At 43.3% G+C, this 26,672-nt stretch overlaps 1 protein-coding gene across 1 annotated transcript in view; it reads left to right on the forward strand.

The window, feature by feature from the left end:
• LOC126536629 (cell adhesion molecule Dscam1-like) overlaps positions 1-26,672 on the forward strand; it is a 239,096-nt gene that overhangs the window by 165,947 nt on the left and 46,477 nt on the right. The window contains exons 5-7 of the mRNA XM_050183661.3: positions 16,546-16,683; positions 18,789-18,906; positions 20,070-20,248. Coding sequence (XP_050039618.1) covers positions 16,546-16,683; positions 18,789-18,906; positions 20,070-20,248 — 435 coding nt within the window. The remainder of the gene's footprint in view (positions 1-16,545; positions 16,684-18,788; positions 18,907-20,069; positions 20,249-26,672) is intronic.

Below are 26,672 nucleotides of genomic sequence, written 5' to 3' on the forward strand. Positions count from 1 at the left end.
ATATACGGAAACGTACATTGGCGCTGATTGTTGTGGTGATGTGGACTGAGAGATAGATAATTTATTTGAAAGAAGTCAGAGAGGTCGGCCTGAGCTAACGCTCTCTAGCCTGCTATTGATTAGACTTGACATCTATGAGGTACATTTGGGCTATGAGTGACACCGTAGTTAGGGGCGCCAGAACTTGACGTCCCCAACATGTAATTTGGTACCGGGCTCTAAAATTGAAGTGTGCGCCTCTTTGCGCATTTCGCCTCTATCAGAATGCAGTCACCTGAGCTTTAAGACGAACTCTTGACTTGGTGCGAGAGGTCGTCGTGTTTTATCAGTTGAGGAGAAGCCGAGGGGAAGCAGTGAACGCGTAAAAGTTTCATAGGCAGCGAAACTTGCACGTACGGATGTTCCGAAGCAAAGTTTTCTTTCATATATTTGACAGTGTCGGTAGCCGCGGCTTCATTCTACATTTGTCTTTCATGGCTGCTTTCATATATGTATCCGTGCGCTCGACAAGGTTTCTATGCGAAGGGAGTCCGCGGTCCGTCGTAGCTTAGCGCTTGACGACATCGTCGACCAGCGTGCTAGACGGGACCTGGTGCCGAGGGAGCAGGCATTGAGCCAGTTCACTGCATTAGAACCACACCTGCGACCGCGTGCAGCGTAATTAGGTACCATTCCTATGGACGTGCCGGTGCTGCTGACTCTGTCTTGAGGCCGTATGAGCTGTTGATTATGCAGTTTTATTTCTTTCTCTAATTAGTGTTGAAATAAAGACATTTAGTCGCTTTGTAATATGTGGCGGTGGCGGTGATGATGTTGCCACAGGCGGGGTTAGCTGGATGATCTGGACGACAATTGCTCCACCTGAGCCTCTCTTTCTGGGACAAGTATGACACCATGTGTCCACCAGCCCTGTCTCTCGCAGAAATGTGAGAAGAATCCGTGACACTTCCAATGCCATGCTTTTGACGGTGGTGTGGTAAGCGAGCGAGCGCAGTTGCGCTAGTCGGCGCTGTAGCATTAAAATCAGTACCATTAAAATGTGTATTGCTCTGGTACGAAACCCGATGGCACAGAACTTAATGCCATTTAGTCTCGTCTACGTCATGAAATTACTAGCAGACAAAATCGGCGCGGATTGCTTTGTTAAAGGCTCAGTTTAGCAGCCGTGGTATCGTTGCAGATAGCAAACACGAAGCCAGACGTTCGATCTCTGAGCGGTACGCCATACGGTATATGTTAGAACTTCCTCGCACCACACCGTGTTAAAGGGCTTAGCGTTTGCTGAGTTTCGCGTCCCCTATTCTAAACTCCGCATTTTGCGGCGGGTTGTTGCATCACTGCGATAATGCAGCCTTCTTGTAATCTCCGTTAACCGACGCTCCAAGGGGCACTCGGGCTGCTAACGCTACAGCGTCGTGGCCGATTCAGCGCGGATCCCCTTTCCGGGACGAAGGTAATTAATTCGAGAAGCACACGTATGCAAGACAACGGCGCTCTCACGCTTAGAAAGGCGAGAGTGCTAGTTGTCATGCAAATGACTCGCCTTCTGTACACTACTCCTGTGCTCCGCGATTATGTGTCGAGAGTGGCGTAGGTATGGGTCGGACACGTTGGCTAAACCAAGTCGTAATTTATGGAAACCACGGGGAACCTCGAGGTTATGTAGGTGCTCGTAGCAAGAAAGACTTTCGGAGGGAAAGGGGCGTGAGCGATAGCATTAAGACAGCCTTGTAATCAGCGTTATACTCATTATGCTCGTCGTGGTCATTATCAGCATCTTCATTGTAGTCAACAATTAATGATAACAATACAAATACCGCTGCAGTCAATAATAATAATAATAATAATAATAATAATAATAATAATAATAATAATAATAATAATAATAATAATAATAATAATAATAATAATAATAATAATAATAATAATACCTTTATTCACGAAAACAAGCGGTACAATGTGCCAAGGCATTAGGAAAAAACGTTGTTAAAAAAAGCTACTTGACTGGTCCTAATAACCAGAAGATCAAAAATATCTTCAATTGCCCGGTTCTACGTAATAGGAAACCCGCATGCATGCGCAGTTTCTCTACTCTAGTAGGCCCGTTTAATTCGCTGCTGTGTTCATTTGCAGCTCTTTGCTCTTGACAACCACTCTTTGGCATTGCTCTGTCCCACGGTCATTTTAATAGATATCGCATGACTGCTTTCTGCTAACTTCAAATGGCATATGGCGTAAGCACGTTTGATTTCGCGCTGCTGTCTTTACTTATGTCTCTTCCTGTCATACCTATAATTCTTTTTATCGCTTGCTGCGAGGTGCTTTTTCCTGCAGTTCCTCAGCGTTTCTTATAATGCATCCTATTTATAATGAAATTCAACGACCTTTTTATCTGCGTTTGGGGTGAAGACTAGATCTGCTCGTCTATTTCCCATTCAGTGATCGGAGTCAAGCTGCATCCACAAGTTACAGCTGTTATCCGCAGCATCACCCGTCAAGTTGTTGAAAAAAAGGAAAGGGTATTTTTCTTTTCATTTGATGCGAGCATAAAAAAACGGCGTAACGTTTTATTATTCTTTCAATTATCAGCATCAATTTCCTCCGCATGTGTTCAGCCCAGTGAACGAAAAGACAAATGAGAGATGTCTAACAACTTCCGCATGTAGCACAGAAACAAAATTAAAGGTAGTTCTGCGAAGTGAGCGAAATAAAGCCTAAAGTAGGCGTTGGAAGAGTCCCATGTTCTGCGTGCATTTACTTTCCCAGTTTTCGTTCACGCCATCGGGATAGGTGGAACGAATGCGACAGGAGTATCTCGGAGACTTGTAAGCCGAACGCCGAAAGAAAGGCAGTAGGTAAAGAAAGCAAGAAGCAACAAGTAAAAAAAAAACGTCCACTTGCTCGGGGTCTCGTTCCGCAGAAGGGAAGAAGCACGCTAGGAGTATAAAAGAGATGGCGGTAACGTAACTGCAACATTTGTGAAGAACACGAGAGACGGCAGCGTTGTTTATGTGCTAGAAGTTCGTGCCTCCGACACCGAGAAAAAGCGGGGGAGTGGCCACAGAAAGGCGAATAAAAATGAGAAAACGAGATGTAGAGGAGTCTTTTGAATAACACGCGACTGGAGGCACGGCGAGCTATTTCCGCAAGGAAGCGGAAATAGTGCTCGCAATTCCTTATACACTTGAAATCCGGGCGACGCACAACAGCGGCAAATGGTGTTTTCCTGGAGCACAAAGAAGATGGGAGCGATACTACGCTCGCCACGAAAAACACGCATGGATTCTTCTGTATGCCGAGTGCTTCGTTCTTCCACGAAGCGAGACCGCTGGTGCTCTCAGCTTCCCTACTCCATACCTTCGGCCCTTATTCAGTTTCAGAAATGTAGTCACCGTAACATTTCCGAGGTAAAACAGTAAACAAATGAGAAAACTAGGAAACAGGGACAACGTTCTGCGAGCGCATGCAGTGATCTAGGTGTCACTGCCTGTCGGGAAAGAGATCTCGAAAACCCTATAGCATTGCAATCACAGGAGAGATCTACCGCGAACAGAGGATGCAAACGGATGGGTGGGGAGGAACACCAGTTTTTGGATCCATCATCGCGGCGAATGAATTGGAGGCGAGAGTGAAAGAAGAGATATAACGTTGGGGAGAGAGCGCCGAGCTACAGGGGCGTCATTTTTTTTTTTTTTAGCGGTTACTGATGAGAGATCAGTATAGGCATCGCCTGCTGTGCTTCTAGCCCTCAGGCTTACATCAATGACTACGCGCTGAAATGTTGTGTCAAGCGGCCGATATAGTGCAAACTTTAGGTCTCGATAAAAAAAATGTTGAATAAATCAGAAGAGAATGCTGAGTTAGTGTTGCTGACCTCTCTGTTGGTTGACGTCATTCCAGGCATGAAATGAATTTCGCGGCGAAAGTGCAACCATCATGCCATTGTGAGACGAGACCGATTACTGGTTGCGTCTATCCATGATGTAAGCAACCAGTTGACATATTGTGTTCTAGCTTCTTGTTCAGGGGGCAATGTAAGTTAGTTCTCATTAAACTACATATACGTGGCCTAACGCCAGACATTACCCCTTCATAAGTTTTATAGACGCTGTGTGAATACCTGTATTACATCTGTTTTTCGTAAGTTTCTTTTACAACAGGGATAACAACACGACAATAGTCTCATTTCTTTCCTAGAAATGTATTCCTTTCTGCAGTTCTAACTCAATATTTTTTTTCTCTCTGTGGTTCTAACTCAATATTTTCTTTTCTCTTTAGTGTGAAACTGGCACCAAAAGTTAACACGAATACGGACCGATGGCTTCCGGTCTGGGTTCACGCCCTTATGTTTCATTTGTGTTTCATCTCCTTTAGTTTCAGAAATGCCGCGCACCTAGTCACGCGGCACATTTCTTGGGCTTTCGAGGATTTCTTTAATGGTTGGAAAAATCTTTTATGTAGTACGTATCGACCAACAGAAAGACGGATCGGCGATTTTTCATGATGGCCCACAATTTTTGATTGACAATTTTTCTCCGAGTATAATATTTCAGAAGTTAAATAACTAATAATACCTAAATATACAATTACGCAACATAAAAAATAATAAATATTACCAAATTATCTTGTATGCCCAGCAACATGGCACTCCCATATTTTAACATTTCGACACAAGTTACGTCGGGCACCTTGTATGTAACACAAGTTAGTTTCCACGTTGCAGCCAGGGACCGATATTCATCAAGAATGCAATTACAGACGCATGACAGCTCTTTTATGTACTTCGGAACGAGTATTCCTACAACATTGCGCAAATAGTTTGTAAATGAGAAGTTATAAGCAGAACTACATTGAAAGTGTGAGGATGCGCAGTAGAATACAGAATAATAATTTAAAAAAAATGCGAAGATAGACAGTACAGTACAACTACCTCATGAGCCAAGGCACCCTCGTCATGCGTGTACTAACAGGACACAGAGGAAACGCATTTGCAGGAGCGTAACCCCCAAAACACAAAAGACATTCCGGAAGTCGAATGGCACAATCATGGGCGTACATATTTTCAAAACAGTTAATCGGTCGATTCCTTTCTTTAGAGGAACGAGACTAAGGTGAAAGTGAAACATGTATTCTATAAAGTAGTCACATCTTTGTTGCACATTCGCAAATACAAATCCATGAATGAGCACAGTCATTTTAGTATGTACACCTTCACTAGAAGGGTGGGAAAGTCATAGCAAGCACGCGAGGCCTGTGCTGCTGCGCAGCGTTAAGAGAGCCCAGGGGGCTACCGGGCGTCATACCCCATGCACGTGACGGTGATTGCGTATGTGGCGAGAATACGTCGTTAGAGCTAAAGGCGGCATTGCGCTCGCTCGCCTTTACACGCGTTAGAAGGTGAACAGACCCAGAAGAAAGCTGTCAGTTGCCGCAACGCCACTGAGCGCTGTCGGTTGCCGTGGGTCAATAGCGAAAAAAAGGCGCCAGGAATGCGCCAGGAAAGCCGTTGCCCGTAGACCCCGACTGTGTTAGGCGCAATACACTTTCAAGCACTACCATCCTTACTACCTTCGTAGGTGTCCAGGCTGTCGACCTTCTTCTTTTTTCTATAGAAATACTGAGTCATAGAACAAATTATGCCTAAATATGCCCATTGCAATAAGTATATGTCAAGAACATAATTCCTTTAGTAAATATAACCTTTCTATCCTTTATATGCCTATTTCCCTAAGCGTTAGGTAGGGACAAAGCGGCACAGTATCTCCATTTCTCGGATTTGTGTGTTGTGTGTTGGGGCGCGCGAGCGCCCAACTGCAGGCATAAATAAAGTTTCTCCAATCCAATCCAATGTGTTGATAACTGCATCACGTAGGTACAGTAAACCATAAAAGTTTACGGACCACGGGATCTGAGAAAACGCTGAATTTCTGAGCAACCTGTAACAGTAGTCTGTAAAACCGAACATCACAATGTTGTTCACATATGGTAGTAGAGGCCATAAATACGAATACTAGGCTGCGTTGTAAGCCTGCGCAGGTATTAAGCTTTTTTCTTAGATCTCATGTTCCCTAGAAATTTGTGGTTGATTGTATACAGGGAACAGATTTTGGTTGGAGCCCGGCAGATGACATTTTCGCGTTAATATGCGCTTCCTATAGCCACAACCTCTTATAAATCTACAAATAAAGGCAATAGAAGATTGCGCCTATATTGCGCTACTAATTACAATAGAAAAATTGCAAACGCCGGCGTCATGATCGTCCGGTGACTGCTAACAGGCACATAAGAAAATTCACACATATGAGACGCAGGAAGCAATTATAAATTCATGAAAGTACAGCGCGCACTAACGGACACATAGCAAATTTGCACGTAGGAGACACACAGGAAGTAATTATATAATCATGACAGTACAGATATTGTAATTACTTCCTGTGTGTCTCCTATGTGTACATTTTCTATGTGTCGGTTAGCGGTCGCCTCATCGTGGAGACGACGGCGTTTGCAACCCCGTGACTAGAAGCGCCATGAAGGAGCAATGCTATGTTGCCTTTTGTTACGTAGATGAATAGAAGAACATGTCTTTGAAAAATAATATATTTTGAATATCTGTAAGCCTGTGTTTGTGTTATTACACTTCCATAACGTATACTGTGTGCACGTAATTTGATTTCTCAGAAATACGTTTCCTTTGCGCCTATTAGCAGATGCCTGACGATCATGCCTTGGCTCACTAAGGAGTTATATTAGGCTGAGGATCGTAAGATTTTCTTTTGTTAATTATCTTCTTAATTCTGTATTGTACTCTGTATAATCACGCAAAGTTTTTGTTCTGTCTACAACTGCCTTGCAAACTAGCTTCGCGATATTGCAATTTTCAACGATTTCGCGATTTTCAACGCGGATTTACTCACATAGTGTAGTGGCCAGGAACGCGTATCTTCCCCCTCAGATATATATATATATATATTGTCACGCGGTAGTGACGGTGAAGAAAGCAGCAATACGGTGGAATACAAAACTAGCTTTTATTGGGCGAACCTGTGCCCACAAAAACAGGCTGCACTTATAGCACAACGATAGCGGCGAACACGGTCTGCGATCGTCGGAAATCTGATCAGCGAGTCAAGCGCGTCGGCTTTTATAGAGCAGTCGTCGAATGTTCCAGACTAATCGTTCAGACCCGCGTGCCTTCCACAAAGTTCTACACCATTCGCGTTACACGATGAAATCAGATAACACAACGTTCGGCGACAACAGATAGCCGGGTAGAAGTATCGATAACTTTCCAGAAACTTCGGATACCTGCAGGCGCGTCCCGCGCTGTGCGATTACATTTCTTAGGTGGCGAAACGAGGTCGCCCGATAAAGATAAGTACACGTGTCAATATATATATATATATATATATATATATATATATATATATATATATATATATATATATATATATATATATATATATATATATGTATATATATATATAATTTATTTATTTGCAATACTACTAGTCTCAGTCAGACCAAAGCAAGGAGGCACAGTTTTACAAAAAGAAACAAACAGGGCATCATACATGGTACAGTACAAGAAAGAAAGAAAAAAGAAAAAGCTTCCTGAACTACTGTAGAAATCACCAATGACGATGTGAAGTACAATACTTTTGGTTGGTACAACAATATGACCATAACAATATAACAATGTAGTTGGTAAAACAATATAATAATATAGTATTACTAGAATTTATATAAAAATTTGCGAAAAAATGACCCATGTAAGATTACAGAAGCTATAAAGCTATCACATCACCGCGCAGGAGCGGCCAGTTTGGGGGTTGAAATGCAGACGTTCCACGCGCAGAAGTAGGTATTACAGTTTAATATATGTGGATGCGTTAATTGGCGTCTTCTCTGTTGAATGTGTCTAGTAGGTTGATAAATGATGAAAGTGACGGAGAGGAAACTATGTCTGAGTGGAGAAGATTCCATTCTTTGATCGCACGTGGGAAAAGTGAAAACTTGAACGTGCCATTGCGAACACTGTACTGGTTTAGTGTAAATAGTTAATTTTTTCGCGATAGACGTGATGTAGACAAAGTAATGTACTTAGCTCGGTCTATCTTATAACTGCCATGCATTAGTTGGTAGATGAATTTTAAGCGGGCTTCTCTGGCCCTAACAGATAGTGTATTAAGAGCTGCGTTAGCTAAGAGGGGAGTCATAGGGCCTGTATTTGTTAAAAATGAACCTCACATCTTTTCTTTGCACCTTTTCTAGTTTTGATATGTTAGTTGATATGTGCGAGAACCAGACGATGTTAGCGTATTCTAAGATAGGGCGAACAAAAGTTGTATATGCTAGTAGTCTGGTGTGCTTCGGCGCAAGGCGTAAACATCGACTAAGAAAAAAAAAGCTTGCGTAATGCGACTGAGGTAATATTATCAATATGTATGTTCCATGAAAGGTCAGAAGAGAATGTCAAACCTAGGTATTTGTGGTTATTTACTTTATTCAGGCAAGTGCCATCGAAGGCGTAAGTAAATTCCGAAGGCTTCTTTTTTGTTGTAAAAGACATGCATACAGATTTACTGGTGTTAATTGACATTTGCCATTCTTTGTTGCTCTGTGCTCTGTTTAATAATAAGTGGTCTGCGTAACATACAATTTCTTTATAAATAATACAATCATCCGCGAAAAGCTTAATGTCACATTCAATATTAGCAGCAATGTCGTTGATAAAGATCAAAAATAGCAATGGGCCCAGTACGGACCCCTGGGGAACACCGGAGGTGACAGCTACAGACCTGGAAAGGATGCTATCTACAATAACGTGCTGTGTTCGATGCGATAAGAAGTTCTTTATCCATGCAGTAATCTGACCGTCCCCGATTGTAGCCTCTAGTTTTGCAACTAGTTTTAGATGGCTTACACAATCAAATGCTTTACTGAAGTCGAGGAGGATCATATCTGTCTGGCTTCGGTGGTTTAGGTTGAGCGCAAGGTCATGCACTACTTCGGTTAGTTGTGTGACCGTTGAGAGGCCACTTCTAAAGCCGTGTTGTTGAGGTATTATTATATGTTCTTGCTTGAGAAATATAGTGATGTGTTTGAAGATAATATGTTCCAATATTTTACAAGATGTGCTGATAAGTGAGATTGGCCTGTAGTTAGAAGGTTCGTTGCTGTCGCCAGATTTATGTATAGGAATCACCTTCGCTTTTTTTCAATCATCTGGTAGTTGTGCTGACGCAAGTGATTTGTGGTATATAATCGCAAGGTATTGGCTACACCATTCTGCATACGTTTTTAAAAACTCATTCGGGATAATATCTGGCACGTTAGCTTTCTTGATGTCGAGGTTAAGCAATAGATTAAGAACTGCGGCATTGGTAATGCTTAATGGATCGATGGTTTTAGGTGGACGTGATAGGGACGGAATTAAGCCATTATCTGTAGTGAAAACTGAAAAGAAAAAGTTATTGAATGTGTTTTCTCGAGCCGTTTTCTCTTCTACAGACCGTTCAGGTGACACACCTGAACACGGGCGAAAGTATTTCCAAAACCTGTGTGGATTGTTGGTAATGAAGTCGGGGAATGCTATGCTGAAATAATGATGCTTTGCATTTTTTAACTTTCCTCTGAAGTCGGCTAGAGCAGAGGTCAGTTTGTCTTTCAGAGATTCATTCGGCCCTTTTCTTTTAATAGTATGTCTAAGTCTTCTTACTTTGCGCTTCGCTTGAAGAACCTCACGCGATATCCATGGGTTTTTCTTTTGTGGTTTGCAACGTTTGATCGGGATGAAGTTTGTTGTGCAGTGTAGCACGATTGACTTAAATTGATGCCACAAATTGTTGACGTCACAACACGTTTCTGAAGCTGCTTGGAGAAAAACATCAAACTCGTGCGCCAGGTGAGTTAGAATACAGTCATGAGCTGCTCTACGAAAATCAAGTACAGTACGCCCCAGGTTTAGCTTCTTTATGTTGCCTTCAAGCGAGAGCTTACATTTAGGTATGTCGTGGTCCGATATACCACCGACTATTGCCATCTCAAGTGCGTGAAGTGGGAAATGGTTACTTATGAGTATGAGATCAAGTATGCTATTCGTAGAACCTTGTGAGCGAGTTGGCTGGTCGACTACTTGGTAAAGGTTGAAATTTAGCATTAGATCCGTAAGTGCTGAGGATGTGGCTGTAGTGTAGTGCATGGTACTCCAGTTCAGGTCTGGTAAATTGAAGTCTCCCATGAGGATCACTCTGCTGGTACGAACGTGGAACTGCATGTACTCCTGCAAGGCAAGCACGCCTTCGGATCCACTAGTCGGGCTTTGATAGACGCAACCAGCAAATATACCGGTGTCATTGTACGGTATTTTACAAAATACAGCCTCCGCGTTGGAGACCTCAGGGAGTGGAGCGAATGGAATATCATTCTTAAGGAGCAGGGCCACGCCGCCACCACTAGACAGCCTATCTTTACGAATAACAGAGTAACCTGGTGGAGATATCTCGTGACTGAAGATATCTGGGATAGCCAGGTTTCAGTGATGGCCCCTATATCGGGATTGTGTTCTAGTAACAGTCCTTCCAGGAGTTCCACTTTGTTTACTATGCTTCTCGCATTTATATTAGGCACTGTTAGGGACTCAAGTTTCTTTGTTAGGGTCTCACGCTTGTTTGACTTCGGGTTGATGGACGATTTCTTTCTATGTTTTTTTGTAGTGACACCCTTTCATTTTTTTCGTGATCCCAAACAAATACGCGATCATTAATGTAGAGCTTGTCATATGATAAAGAGGCTTTTTCGTGTTTTTCCTGATTCGGTTTTGCACTTTCCCATATATATATATATATATATATATATATATATATATATATATATATATATATATATATATATATATATATATATATACATATATATATATATATATATATATAGATATAGACCCGCTATTGTGAATCGAGTTTTTGTGTATGTGAGGGTTGAAATAGATTTACTCAATAATGTGGACACTCCAGGTCCATTTCTGCCGTCTCCGTCGATGTCGCCGTGAGGTTCCGTATAAGTGAAAGCGTGTTGTTGTTTACACGTCTTTATTCACATTTTTTTGCCCTTAAAGGGCTGCGGTGAATTGGTTTGGGGAGTGGCGTGTGAGGGTGCGCCGGCGAACGAGGTTTAATGTCGCGTGCGCGATCGAGGAACGCGGCCCGGATGCGTGCCCTCTCCTGTGGTGCGCGAGACAAGAGGGTGAGGCGAGGGAGGGGCGTTCTTCTCCGGCGGCTGCTACGGTGCCTCGATGTCCTCCTCGCCCGCCGCTTCTTACAGTGTGGAGACAACCACGGCGTCTACTACGACGTTGGCCACGCGAATCGCGGACGCCGTAGTGGACACCTTAGGCGAACGCCGTAGGGACGCGTTGCCGGCGCTCGTGTGTCTCGAAAGCTGTCTGCGACGTGGCTAAAGTGTGCGAGCGCGCGGGCTTTATCTTCGAAGCGATCTGCGATGTCTGCAGACTGCACGTAGTGCCGGTAGCTTCGTATGCGCTGTGCTTTCGACGTTTCGTATGCGTTGAAGCGGCAGATTCACGGAGGTCAATTGGCTCGCGGCTGCTGCAGCGATTCCCAACTCCAGCATTTCCACAGACAGTTTCCGCTGTCATCGAGCTATGTGTGTTCATGTTTACCTGTGCGCGCATCACACGATGCTGGTTAATCTAGTTAAAACACGTTCGCGGGCTAGTTGGCTTGAATGCATGATAGAATGTGTAAGCGCGACTGAACAAAGGCATAGAAAGAAGCAGACAGAGAAAGACAGTGCTGTCTCTGTGTGTCTGTTTCTTTCTACGTCCTCATTGAGTCACGCTTACATATCTTATCATTGTTAATTTAATTAGTAAGCGAACATTTACAAGCTTATACCGCCGATAAAACTACTATCCTCACTTCGTTGCTATCGCAATCGGGGTTCGCCTTTCGGGCGGAACTGCGAATTTTTTTTATTCGTTATACATGCCTGACTAGTGCATTCGGAATTCCGGAATTGCCGCCCCTAAGGAAGCATGCCTTCTCATTAATTTCTACATTTAAAAGAAATATTTAAAAAACCGTGCTAAACGCACAAAAGTAAAATTCAGACGTCTTTCCCTTATAAATTTGCTTCTTTATCTCCACAATAAACAATGCTTGCTTCCTATAGAACGAGGTCCGCAGTTCAGCTTTGGTTCTATTGTGCGATTTTTATCCTGTGCACCTTTTATTAAAAAAGAGCACTGCTTTGATATTAATAAACGTATGCTACAGTGATTCAAAGAAGACTACCGGAACACGGCATGTCTTTCAAAAGACTCCGACCGTCCCAGTTCTGAGTAAGGGGACCAGCAACATTATTGCGACTTGAATTTTCGTTAGAAGAGCGTGCAATGTGTACGGCGACGCCAGCCATGCATTGTGCTCCTATTTGGTTCTGAGCCGCTGCACGTATAGAAAGCGGCAGGCGAATTGCATTGGCTCGAAAATGCTAGCATTGGGATCAATTACTTCCTGCATGCAGGCGCCCCTGTAGTGTCTCATTGTTCCTGATGGGAAAAGGTAGATGTATGTCATGACAGCCCTGCGCTTTTTCAATAGTGGCAGAATGAGATCAGACGACGACGACGACGACAACCATGACTGCATTAAAGAAAAAAAGAAGACATAGTTTTAGGCAGCGATATCTGCATGACAGAACGCAACAAAATTCTGCAACTATATCATTGTGCTTGCTTGCTCACCTGTGTTTGAGAATATGCACTCGTATGCTTGTGTTTGTAGTGCCACGTGATGCGTCACTTCTTTTATGTAAAGTAGTACGCTAGGTGCCTTGTCAGGCAAGCGCCTGCAGTATTCGTTCCTGCGTGATAATTGGCAGTCGTAGAGCCATTCAAAGTAGTTTGAATAAAAAGGTTTTCCCGCTGAGTTCTAGAAGAACTATGACAAATGATGGTAAATGTACAACGACAACAATAACGACGACTACGACGACGACGGTGACGAACACTGAATGGTTCCAGGAAAAAGAAAGAAAGAAAGAAATGGCAACAATAAAATAATCTTTCGTGTGCTCGATTCATGGCCAATTTCTCGATTGAATTGCGTAATTTCACTACGCAACAACAAAAACAACATCATGAGGCACGAATTAGATGCCCCGATACTGTGTGTGAAATGAGGCATAAATACAGTCCGTGTGGTTTCCGCTTGAAATAAAACTTGCATTGTCGTCCTTCAGCTCCTTTATTGATCGTTCCACGGTCTGAACTCAAAGGCGACTTCAACAAGCAGCGAGTCCACTTGGGATTGGCGCACAAATAAATCTTTTCAGTTTCGGCAAATTTTGAAACGTAATAGATGTTCGAGAGTACCAGCAGAAGGAACCAATCAGTCTCGCTGGGCAAACGGAAATTTAATCGAATGCGTCAAGGAAACAAGCGCTATAACAAACCGAATGTCTCTTCAAGAATGCGTAATAATGAGAATGTGCACGAGATATTCATTTCCGTCATCAGCAATAGTTAGGGAACTTATTTTACTCCTTTGAAGTTTTATCTATGTTGTAGCACACAGGGGGAAGCACATGACACTACAGTGGGAACCCGAAGGCTTGGAAAAGCGAAAGGATCTGAAAACCGCCGAAAAAAATGTTTGTTTGGAAAACGCGAATCCAGTAAATCGGTGAGCCGTTGCTGATTGGGTTTCTTTCATTTACTTTATTTATAATATTCTTTTGTTTTCATGCATTTGTAATTTGGTAAAACGTTACCGCTCTGGCGTAGTAGCACGGTGAACCTAAAGCGATCTTAGGGTATGCACCAGCGTCTGTGGGAAGGTCCTGTAGCACAAACACCGAAAGAAGTATAAGCACAGAAGGCTGAATTCGTTCGCATTCAAATCAATATAGACCTCCTGTATGAAGCCCAGCCAACTGGAAAAACTGGTATAATCCAGTGTTGTCTCTCAACTGCTTCGTCGTCTCCTAGCTTATCTATATGCTTAAAATAAGCCATGAAAAATAAAACAGCTAATTTAAACCGGGCGTGCGCTTAATCAAGGCTCGCTTTGTTATGATAAGCTACACAATTTCGGAAGAAAACTTATCTAAAATTTTCTTTAGTGAGATCTAATATAATAGGGATACGTGTTCAGGTTGTGCCTTTTCTTTCGGCGTGGCATGAGTCACGCCAAAACCTAGGACATGGTAAGCGAGCCGTACAAAGCGTGAGATGGTAAAAACGAATTTGGTAGCATTTAATGAGCTCCGCACAATCCACGCACAAAATATTGCGATCTGTGAAGAAGATGCACCAAAGCAGACACGCGTGTAGTTCCATAATGGAGTTATATCACCAGTCATACGCGTCATGGCTCACGCACACACGTGTGTTATCAGGTCGAGAATAACATCTAGATCTGCTCAAAATTAGACGCCCAGAACAATAAGAGGCTCTTGTTAACCACCTTCTACAACCGACAGCTGTTCGCGGTGTTCTTGGAAAAGCGTCTTTGTCACCAAGGACTGTATTCACAAAAAAAACGTTGTTATGCTAGATCGGCTCTTATGGGCACCTAATAGCCAATATTAATGTAAGAAGATTATGTTAGCGAAGGCGGCCGACCCATTAGCAAACAGTAATTCCAAACGAAAATATTTGCGAATTCAGTCTCAGGTTAGCGAATGTAACCTGGGGCCGAATTAGTTGCACCACTATTCGCACGCCGAAGCTTTAGTGCGCAGCTACAGGCGGCTCTTCGCACAAGCTCAGCCTCGACATACCTGGGCAAAAACTTTTGGGTAGGGGGCAGGGGCCGGGGCGGGGGCGGGGCGGTGGCGCAAAAGGGAGTCTCTGAAGTGCCCGACAGTGCCGTTGGACCGACGCGACGTGAAAATTACACAGCTGTCAGATGTGCCTTTGCTTACGTCAGATGCACTTTCACTTGCTTAGCCGGTCAGGTTGCACCGAAGGCCGGTACACCGGAAAGCATTCAATCAGTCCGCGACGCGGCTCCTGATCAGTGCGGTGCCGTGGAGGCGCAAGTCCACTTGGCTCCTGGCTTTGATAATTGGCGCAGCAGCCGTGATCAGCTAATGATGCTGCACTTAGGACGGGAGGCGTCAGATACCGGATAAAAGATGCCGACGTCTCGGGCTTTCATCGATTACCCGCGACCGCGTGTCTGGATAAAGCTAGATATCTCAATTCGGTCGAACCTATCGCAGCGCAGGATGCAGCGGTCGTTCGTTGTGCTGCACACAGCCACGACCTAACACGAGGAAGCATTCTCCCTCACATCAAAACAAGGGTGCAACCCATCTTCTCTTCCCTGGGTCTCTTCTGGTATGCTTTCTTGTCACCGGGTCTCGTGTTTTTAAGTTCCTCATGTGCACATTACGAGCCGAGAACTGCTCAATATAATATTGGTTTCGTTTCACGCTGTTATGCTGTTCTTAATGGAATATGCGATCTACTACGACAGCTAATGTGTCAAATAACGAAAAAGCTTATGTCATGTTTCCTGAAAATTGATGACTCACAGATATGACGAGATAATTGTCTTTTCCTTTTTGCCGTTCTTGCACTGCAGGTACATTGGTCTTACATTTCAATGGCTAATTCTGTGAACTATTTCCTTGAAAGTTTAAATGATGGACAATTGTTGAAACTTCGTCATTTAATAATACGAACCTAATGACTACCACTGGAATGTTGGACACATTTCCAGCTCTTTCGAAACTGAGTGAAGCTTAGAAACCATTGATGGTAGTACCATGCACGTATATCCCTCTTTTATTTCCTAACGCGCTTAATTCCACAAGGATGCCGGCATGGTCGCAATCCTTATCTATTCACCACCTCATAGTGGGAAAGAGTTCCCTTCGGTGAGATGGTAGACGGCTGTAGCAAAGTTACTTCTGCATAAAAAAACTAAATACACGAAATAAAAAAATTAAATATGGTAGATTGGCGTGATCTTGTGTCCCCTCGGCGCGCTGTTGCGGGAATGTGTATATAGCTTGAAAAATAATAACTTGTGAAAGTACACGCGAAATAAGTTAAGGCACGGCCATGTCATCAAATTGCGGATGTCATATTATGGGATCCCTCTCAAACAACTATACGTATGATTGTTGTTTCGCTCTTCGGCTGCATCCAAATATCTTCTTCTTTCGCCGTTCGCTGAAGCACTGCGGTTCCTCTGTTCGTAACACTTGGCGAATCTGAGGAATAAATAAGTTGAATCATCTGAGAAAAAAAAAAGATTTTATTTCATTACCCCCCATACTGCTTTTATTTAGGTGTCAAAACTGACCTTCAAACTTTCGACCTAGGTTTCGGCCACCTTAATGCAAAAAAAGAAAGAAAAACGGAAGAGTATGTGTGACCAATGTATCATCACTACAAATGCAAATGTTTCGAGAAACGTGCAAAGCGCGCATACAAGAAATGTTTTGCTTCCATTCACTCATTACTGACCCGTCACGTGCGTGACTGTCTGTCCTCGCGACCTCTCGCAGACCAGTACGTGATGACGTCATCGGGCGACCTGTACGTGCGCAGCCTGACTCAGGCGGCGCGCTTCCGCTGCCACACGGAGGACGTGCTCACCCGCCGCAACAGGACGAGCGTCAACTACGCGCACTACCACGCCACGGGTGAGCAGCTCTCGACGCTTATAGACGCCACACGGCAGGCTGCAGCTATGGCTGGCCACTGCGCTACCCCTTGTTGCAGCGCCATATGCAACGCTACATACCCAGTGCTGGGTATAGCGCTGCGCAACCCAGCCTGTTCTCAGCTTTTGTCTTTGTTGATACGGTTGTTCTCGTGTTTTAACTTGCGCAGCCGCACACAGTCGGCGTCAGAGTTTTACGAACCACTGGATCTAGGGAAACGATTGTGACCCTACAGCCAGTAAACACCGTTCAACGCTATGCTGTTCGCCTATACCCGCACAAACTTGGAAAACCGAATACGAACCTGCGTGCCCAGGTCGGGGAAATATTTATCTGTGTTTCTGATCACGTAGTCTATAAACTTCTGACGCCGGCTGTACATCTTCGAGCACACCGGGACCTCATTCGTTCTATCCAGCGTGAATTCGTGCTGGACTTACTCGAGTTTTCACGCATCTCAGACTACGCGGAACCTCATGTAATATTCTTTAGAATTCCTTGACCTTGCCTTAAGAGGAAGCCTTAGCTCGGGGCTCCCATCTAAACAGATGGGAAATGAGAAATCGTTTTTCTTAGCAACCACTGCACCCAAAATGATAAGGTTAGTTGCAGTTAAAAGGAAGAGTTAAAATATAGTGACTGTTGGTAGCAAATTTTTTATTTAGGCCGTCAATAGCCTAATAAAAATTGTTGAAAAGTGAAAATTTTCAGAAAACAAAACTATCAAGTTTACAGCTCTGTAACCCGGAAATGAAAAATAATATAATTCTGTAAATTACATGTAATAGTGCATCTCAAGCGAACAAAATTGATGCATTATACATGGCTCTCAGGTAGAGCACTACTATGTGTGTAAAACTTCTGTGAAACACGTGTAAACAGTGTAACTAATTCACACCAGATATATAATCAAATTGATATATCAAACTTGACCACTTTCTATGCTGTAACGGATGCAGCTTACAGAATTGCAATGTCTGTTTTGTTGCAATGTTCTTGCAAATTTGTAAACTTCGTGTTTCTATATGTCTAGAACTTACCAATTTTAGAAAATTGGTTTCAAAGAATTGAGGCGTTAAATCAATATTCCGCTTGCAACAGTCACTAGAATTCAATATTTTTCTTTCAAATGCAATGAATTTCATTAAAATAATAAAATTGGCTCAGGGGTTATCTCAGAAAAGCATTTTTGCGTTTTATCTGTATTTGAATAGGCGGCATCGGAATTTGACCTGAGCTAAAGCTTCCTCTTAAGTGTGCCACGCTTCTTTCTTTCACATAGTATTTTTTCTTATTTATCATGTATACTTAACAAAGCGTAGTGTGTATGATTGCAAGGGTAGCAAGTTTTTCTTTATTTTCATTTCAACAAAGGTATTTTGTAAGAAAGAGGTGGGCGAGCCAATGTATTAACAGAGGGAAAAGAGAGAAAAAAGAGCTGTACCGAATGGCAGAACAGTTAATCTTTTACTAAGCTGAAACGGGAGAGAATTAGAGATAAAAGATTATGATGGAGCGAATGCAAGAATCGTAAAATAAGCCTTTGGCGTGATGGATCACACAATCAGCATTTTTTTTGGAGCGTGACATCTCCTCAGCAACAAACCAGGTCATTGCGCCCAGCCTGTCGTTTCGAACAATACTTCGCGTTGATGTTGCCAAATTTGTGTAGAGCCCGTTTTTCAAACTTACAGCAACAGCTTTGCAAGTCAAACCTTCTGGTGTCTTACACGCCTGCTATAGAATTTAAATGCTTCTCTACGCGCATGCACGTTCCTAGTGCTCACAGTTTGAGATGCACAACGTATTCGTTCGTTTTCTGTTGACGCCATCATAACATTGCAGTCAGTAGCAGATTTATTAATGGCAATGCACTTTGGGTGTCTATAGAAATGCTTCGTGATTGCTTTTGTCATCAACTCAAGTTTTCATCAAGCTAAAAGAAAATTGGAATAAATCATGTTCATCGAATACTTGTGAAAACGTTTATTCCAAATTTGACTGTGATCAAGCAGGTGCTTCGTTCGACAAAAAAAAAATCATTATTATCAATGCCTTCATCTTCTCCCATTCCACCTATGCAGAACCAGCAGGAAGTCAGATACCCTCTATCACATTCCACTCGGGTCACGTGACTGTTGAGCAGGGACGTCCCACTGACCTGGTCTGCCTGGCCCAAGGCTGGCCGCCACCCAAGTACAAGTGAGCGTCGTAAAATATTCATGGCTTCTCGTACTTGTTCATTAACCTACGCTGTCTGAGTCATACAGGTGCCCGAGGTGCGCACTCAGGTGTGTAATTGAAAGAGGTCAAATAGAGCTTATTGTTGACAATATGATAATATATCCGTATACAAAACTGTATAACACTGTACTAGTACTACATGACTGTCTGAATATTACCCTCTGCTGCTTGTTTTTTTTTTTAGTTCATCGGTTGACATAAAGATAATTTAGGAATGACATTACAGCTTTAGCCTAAAAAAAACGTTCTATTGTGAACGCACAACTGTGACAGATACTTATCGACCATTGTATATACAGCTTCTTTGTCGTCCAAGTTCTTTCGCTGCTCCCAATTAATCATGTTTCATACAACCTCACAATCAATTTTAGGAAGAAAGGGGCTCTCAGAATATTTTAATTTTGGCACCGGGTATAATGATTACGACAAATCTGGCATGCGCAGAAAGTATAAGAAAAATGATTTAATGATAGAAAATCACCGTGCCCATAGCGCGAGCTAATAACATATCTTGCACACTAGACAGCAGTTGCTATTTTTCTGACAAAAAATGGGTCTAGCTGCCGTGTTCCTGTAAACTTATAAATAACATGCACACACACGCACGCACACGCATACGCATACGCACACGCACACGCACGCACAAACGAACAAAACAAAAACAAAAGACAGAGTAATTAGCAAGCAGGTTAAACCACCGTGTTGCAGAAGAGGTGGGAGTAGTATGAAAGGGGTCATCATATTTGCGCGCAATACCACTAATTTCTCACGTTTAAGCGCCGCAGTCTATAAACTACGACGTGTAAGATTATGAATTCAGAAGGCTATTTATCAATGGTGTGTGTGGGTCCGTGGGTGCATCTGTATATGAAATTCAAACACTCACTTGTAATCGCTGATTAAGTACCCATTATCTGCTCCCTTTCGTATTGCACAACTCCTGATCCATCTTTCTTTCCTTCGAGTCTATTGCTATGCCCATTGCTCAGCAAACATATCTTTAGTCGCAGAAGATACGTGACCCACAAAGATATAAATCGAATGGCAGGTAGCCTCGTCGGAGGCGCGTAATAGATGACCATCTCTAGGGTAACATCCAGTTTATGCTCTTGCGGTTACAGGTGGTACCGGAAGCAGGGGCAGAGGCTGGTGCCGTTGCCAACCTCGACCACACCCACAGCGCTGGATGGTGTCCTGCACTGGAGCGGAGGCACGCAGCTCGAGCACGAAGGGCAGTACGTGTGCGTGGTGACAAACACTATGGGAGATGCCAAGGCCACGCTCCAGCTTTCAGTGATCGGTCAGTGCGAGCTAGCTTTGTTTCATGGATCACCAATATATTGGTCTCAATGCGTGCTGATGCTAACGTACCCCTTTGTCGTTCTGAGCAGTGTTTAGTTATTTAGGTTTACGAACTAAATCTCGGGTTCTTCAGGTCGGCGACCGACGCACTCTGTCAATGAAAAGTCAGTAATTATTCAATCGATTGATTGTTTCAGCACTATTCACTCAGATCGTCAACGCATCTACACCGTTGTCGCTAACTCATACTTGTGGTCCTCGATGAACCTCAGGTGTTTGTCCTAACTTTTCGTACCGCTTCAAGGCATTACAGAAATTTATATGTTTTGGCTGAGTGTCCTATCAGAACCCGACTGTGGGGCCATGTCTAATTGCGCAGCTGACTCACTCCTGACCCCTTTAATTTGGTTGTTGTCTCCCCGAAGTCGGCCAAATAAACGAATCGAATGGCTTTCCTCAATTCCTTATGAATTTTGAGTGGGTGAAAATGGGCGTGTCTATCAGAGTTGCTGAGTGGCAACTCTGGAGTTGAATTGATTCTGGAATCAATCCACATCTTTAAACACGTGCAATGGAATAGGCATAAAATGATGGCAAAAGTTGGACACATGGAATGGGAGCAGAAGGCGAACCCGAGATTCTGGAATGAAGTTGGAATGGAATGAGCACTTAGTCCTGCGACGCTAAGTGCTGATTTTGAGCGAGGTCACCAAACCGGCGCATATTGCATTTCTCCTACCGGCTCTTTCTGTACCTACCTAGCAGTGACTACCTCGGCCGGGGTAAATATAAACACCATATTATTCTACAAACGTTACTTCTGAAGACATGGGAACCATCCCGCGCTACAAGAATGAAGTAGCTTTAAAGACAGCAACCTCTGGTTGCCAAGAAATATGATTCGCTTTAGTGAGAGCACAGTTGCCCTACGACAAAAGAATGAAGGCCAAATGCAATGTCGCTAATGGTTATACCCTGCACGAGTCCACGGCAATTTAGAACGCGCGACATACTTTTTTTTTTGGGGGGGGGGGGGGACATTTTCGAGTATCCAGAAGGAGCGACAACAGGAAGTCAGGCAAATACCCTGGGAAAATTGGTGCCCGTTAATATACCAGTAAATGTGAAACAAAATAGATTGCGCTGCAACAAATATCGACGCATTTCGCTTCTATGTTAGTCCTCAAAGTTAGGAAATAATGTATCTGAATACATCGTCTACGCAACGGTGTAAGATTATTTCTTTATTTGCCTTGCGCAGTGTAGGTTTGAACGAATTACAGTTTTGGATATGGTGGGTCTTATTTAGAGCGCAAGCCTTGCTTCAGTCACCGTGTAGGATGTATTCATGAAACACCTAACACATGTGCAGCTAAAGTGAAGCAAACTTCGGTGGCCACAAGCTAGCAGCTATACTATACTATACTATACTATACTATACTATACTATACTATACTATACTATACTATACTATACTATACTATACTATACTATATGAAAAATTGGTGCCCTACGATGTCGGAAATTGGTGGGAGGTACGGCTTAATCCTAAATTGAAGAAAAACCGCGTAAACACGATGAGGCATCATTCCACTTATGAACGGCTCGAATACTATAGACAATTTTTGAAATTATGGCTTTGAAAAAGCCTAGAGAGTGTGCCTTTGCTTGTATCATCACATTTTTCGATGTAACGAAGATAGTGCTTCGAAAAATGGACCACGGTTCAGACTGTCACCACACTGAAATACCTTCAAGATAATATGGTCGCCACAACTACACGTATTTTGCAATCACATCACATATTCATGACTTCTAACCCATGCAGCTAGCTTGTTTCTTGATGCTATTTGATAAGCAAGGCAATAAAGTTGATGTAATATTGTTTTATAAATTTCTTCGTCTAGTTCTATGATACGTGTAATTGTATCGAGTGTGCCATCTTGTTGGCGAAAAAATTGTTTTTATGTGTGAATACTGTATTGACGAGGCAGGTGCTCTATACCATCCGAGTTTCCTCGCAATAATGTTTTTAAGGCCTGATGATCATTTTCGCAGCACACAGGAAAAAAACATTTTTGAAGAAACCAAAATCATCAAAAAAGCTTACTTAAAAAAATGTATGCGGGTCCAGCGCCCATATTTCTACCTTTGTGAAGCGACGCTTTCATGAAGCGTTATCATAAGGGAAATATTATTTATTTTCACATTTCAGTCTTGCGTCATGGTGTAATCAGAACTGGCATGCGCATATCTGCTCTCGCGCACCCAAGCTACGCAATGTGACTACACACGGCTATCATCTCCTAGAGCTAGTAGGCGATAGCACGATGGAACCGTACGTGCGATTGTGGCCTAATTACTAAAGCACCGGGCTGCTGTGGACCAAACCTCGGTCCCCCGTACCAAGGCTACATCCCACCATCGGGCACGTAATTCAGTTATCTTTAAGCGTGAGCTATTCGGCAACACATCAGCATCCAAGCCATGGTCGAGAAATTCCGGGGGGTTTCGCAAGGAAATCAGATATTGGAGAGATTAGAGACATCAACACGTTTCTTGTGCTAAAAAAAAACCTGCGTAACCTTTGTTAGTAACGTTGTTGAGAGCCCCAAAAATACGTTCTTTTTTGGTTACGTGGGCACGCAAGCGCAAATAGTAAATAATGATTGATAAAGTGTTCATTTACTGGAATCGGAGGGATGAAATGGTTCAACTCAGCCATTCCAGTAGTGGGAATGGAATGGAGAGGGCGCCGCTCCACAACTCTGTCGTCTGCATCGTCAAAACGGACTTGTTTCTTAGCACAGGGAGCCCTGGTTTATTGCCAACTTTCTAACCAATAAACATTACGAATAATAAACGACGGGCCTAGCGATGTAGTTGCAATGTTTTTTGTTTGAACAAGTTTCCTATTATGTTTCGCGGGCATAAATATTCAGCGATATACCGATCGATTAATCGACCGTTGTACCAGTCGGCGACGATGTGGTCGGGGGAGCCGCGCGTCGACGAAAGCGCTCGGTCAGGAAGTTGCGGCTTCACATGTAATGAAGTGAGGTGAAAAGGGATCCACATTGCTTTGCATTGCAATAAAGGCGCGTATCAGAACAGCTTTATCTGGAAAATTGTATACAAAAGTTGCAAAGGACACGCGCTGATTTAATATTTCACGACAGCACATGATATGAAATAAGACGAAATTTCAAATTGACGCAAGAGGGCAAATAATACCTATTTTAAGGCGAAAGCCTTTCTAGGCTCGTGGTGAAGTTTGTGTGAGCAGACCTGATCGCAGGAGTGTCCGCCGGAGCGTCATCACGCCATATGAACAGATTAAAGACGCATTAAAGAATGGAAAACGATTGATAGTGACAGTTAGGCAATGATGACGTTATAATAGAGATTGATAGAGGTTAATAATCACTAGTAATGACTAATAATGACTACTATTGACTTGTAGTGACTACTAACACTCCGAAATCACCAATATGTCTAACGACGGCTTGTAATGACCACAATTGATTAGAAATGACTATAAATGGCTAGTAATTAATAGTAATGATTAAGATGTGTAAAATAACTTGTAATCACTACTGATGACTAGGATATAACCAACATGTCTAACGACAGCTTCTAATGACCACAATTGATTACAAATGACTAAAAATCCCTAGTATTGAGCACTAATGACTAACAATGACTGAGATTACTTGGAATGACTGTAATGACTACGAAATGACCAATATGTCTAACGATGACTTGTAACGATTACAATTGCTTATAAATGAATAAATGACTAAAAATGCTTACTAGTGAGTAGTAATGACTAATAATGAATAATGACTCCTAATGACCCGTAATTAATTACATATGACTTGGGATTATCGAAATGATTTGAGGTAAAGAGAAGAAGACAAGAAGAAGAAGAAAAGATTTCATGTGAACAGAAGAAGGAAAGAGAAAGACAAAGTAGAGAAGGAGGAAAAGAAAGAAGAGAAAGAGAAGAGACAAATAGAAAGAGTCAAATGATAAGAGGAGGAAGAGGAGGCTTTCGCCGTTCACCTCTTCAGAGAGATCTTAAGAGACCCTGTATTTTTTAGTCATGTGTTACTGAATACTTTCGTAGAGGCTGAGCGAAATGGACTGACGAATGAGATACGCAATAGACGTTCCTTTTGACCCACGCCACTATAAACACGTTATCATAGGACTAGTCGCTGCGCACCGTTTCTCGGCTATAGAGCAGTATGCGTGAGTCATACATGCAGCTGTTTCTTGCCTGAATAGAAGGAAGCCGTCGATACTGCCAAACACGTTGAAACTTTGGAATACCTAATTAGGGTATCTCCCTGTAGAAACGATGTGGAACTGCAGTGCGCATCGCCTGAATAGGAGAAAGTGATGGGTACCACGAGAGACTTTTGAAACACTCGAGAAACACTGGAGATATCTCCCGGGACAAACTACGAGAAAATGCAGCGTTGCTTAATATAGACGCATTGATATATCTAACATGCGTTGATAACGTTGTTATATTTACCGTATTAGTGTTGTGCCGGCGTACGACAGGCCTTGAAACGGACAATGAAAGAGCGAAACAAGAATAATAATAGTTGTGTGGGCGAGTTGGTTTGAGCTCATGGTGTAATTTTGCAGCGCGAAGCACTGAAGGGCCGAAAGAAAGGTAAGAAGGACGAAGGAATGAATAGCAGGAAAGGAACAAGCACGAGTGCTGCTATTCCTTTTTACCTTTCTTTCCACACTTCAGTGCTTCACGCTGCAGAAATTACATCATGAGCGAATCAATAATTTTCAACGCCATGCAGCCAGCGCGTGTGTGAAGCGACTTCGGCTTAGCTACCTGCACTCGCATTGTTCGGTTAAAACGGGTGGCTCGGACAATGGATAGCGTGACTATCGACCGAGCCCGAGGAAACGAGGATGCGTACAAATCTATTGCGGCTTCGCTTTGATGTCCTTTCTTTTTGAGGGGGGGGGGGGGAAGGCACGATGTGCGCAGACAATTTTTTTCATGCCTTCCGTGACGATGGCACTGCACCATCGACGAGGAAGACGAGGCACCAAGTGAACGGCAGAATACGCACTCTCTGTTGCTTTCGTGTCAACTAGGACTACTAACAACCAGACAGTGTGAGGTGATTTGCCGATAATCTGGGAATAGGTCATTACGTCTCGTTTGCTTCCTAAGCTCTTCGCATATATATATGATTCCTTTCCTCGGTCATTTCTGAGCGTTCATCAATCACGCTTGGGAATGTTTTAAAAGCAATGGCCGATATTGCGCAGAAAGACAAAGTAGTTTATTTCGGAAACCTAGCTTTCATTATGCTTTACGATTAGCGCACGATCCCGTGTTTTAAGGCTTACTATAGGCGCCGTTCAGAGGAACGATGCCACTGCACAGGCAGGCAGGTGCAGACACTGACCATTGATGCCATTCCATGAACCTGTAATGTGGCGTATACGCTAGCGTAATGCAGCTGCGATGAGACTTCGTTGTTATTACCATTATTGTCATCTTCATCATCCGATATTTTAGAGCGCAGCATTTAGGCGCCCGTTTTTGCGGCGAGCGTCGGTGTCGGCGGCGTAACCGGGCGAACGAGCGCAGCGAAAGATGAAAGAGCGAACGCGGAGCGGGATGTCGAAGACGCGAGCCGCGAGTGGCGGAGAGCAATGAGAGCAGCCCCTTTTGTGACGTATGCGCGGGAAGCTGGTGTCATGCGGACCCGTCCGACCGCTCCTTTCGTACTATCGTATGCTTGCATCAGCTCTCGCTCGCAATTGTTTGGTTTGCTTGGTTTGGTATCATTCGCGCTTGTTTCGGTTGTCATGGTTTGCATTCTTTAAACCTGATTGCATGCGCGACACGAATCGTTTAGCACTTTCTGGAAGCCAGGCAGGCACCAGCGATTACACTGGAATCTTAGACGAGTCACCTATAAAAGCCGATGCGATTGACCCGCAGATACGATTTCTGATCGGCGACTCTGTTTGCCGCTATCGTTGTGCTTCAGTGTTACTCGCTTCTCTTGATACAAGTTCGCCGAATAAAGCGTTAAATTTGCAACTCACAGTTTCGACACTGTGTTGTTCTTCACTGTCACTCCCAGGTGACACTATAATGATAATACAGACAGTTCTTTCTGAACGATGAGCGGTGCAACCGGTGGGAATGCTTCGTCTGCCGCAGCTGCTAAACTAGCTACCCGAGCAGAGGATAAGCGTCACCACCGAGAGGACCCTGTAGTTAAAAATCAAATTCTTTTTCACAATACGCGTATATCGCGAATTCAACACACCTAAACACCTGCGCTCGAAATTCGCATTACTGAGTATCGTAACCGTCAGTGAATTTATTATTCTCATATTACTCCCGTTTTCCTTCCTAATGCTGA

Source organism: Dermacentor andersoni, chromosome 4 (genome assembly GCF_023375885.2).
Source record: "Dermacentor andersoni chromosome 4, qqDerAnde1_hic_scaffold, whole genome shotgun sequence".
NCBI lineage: Eukaryota > Metazoa > Arthropoda > Arachnida > Ixodida > Ixodidae > Dermacentor > Dermacentor andersoni.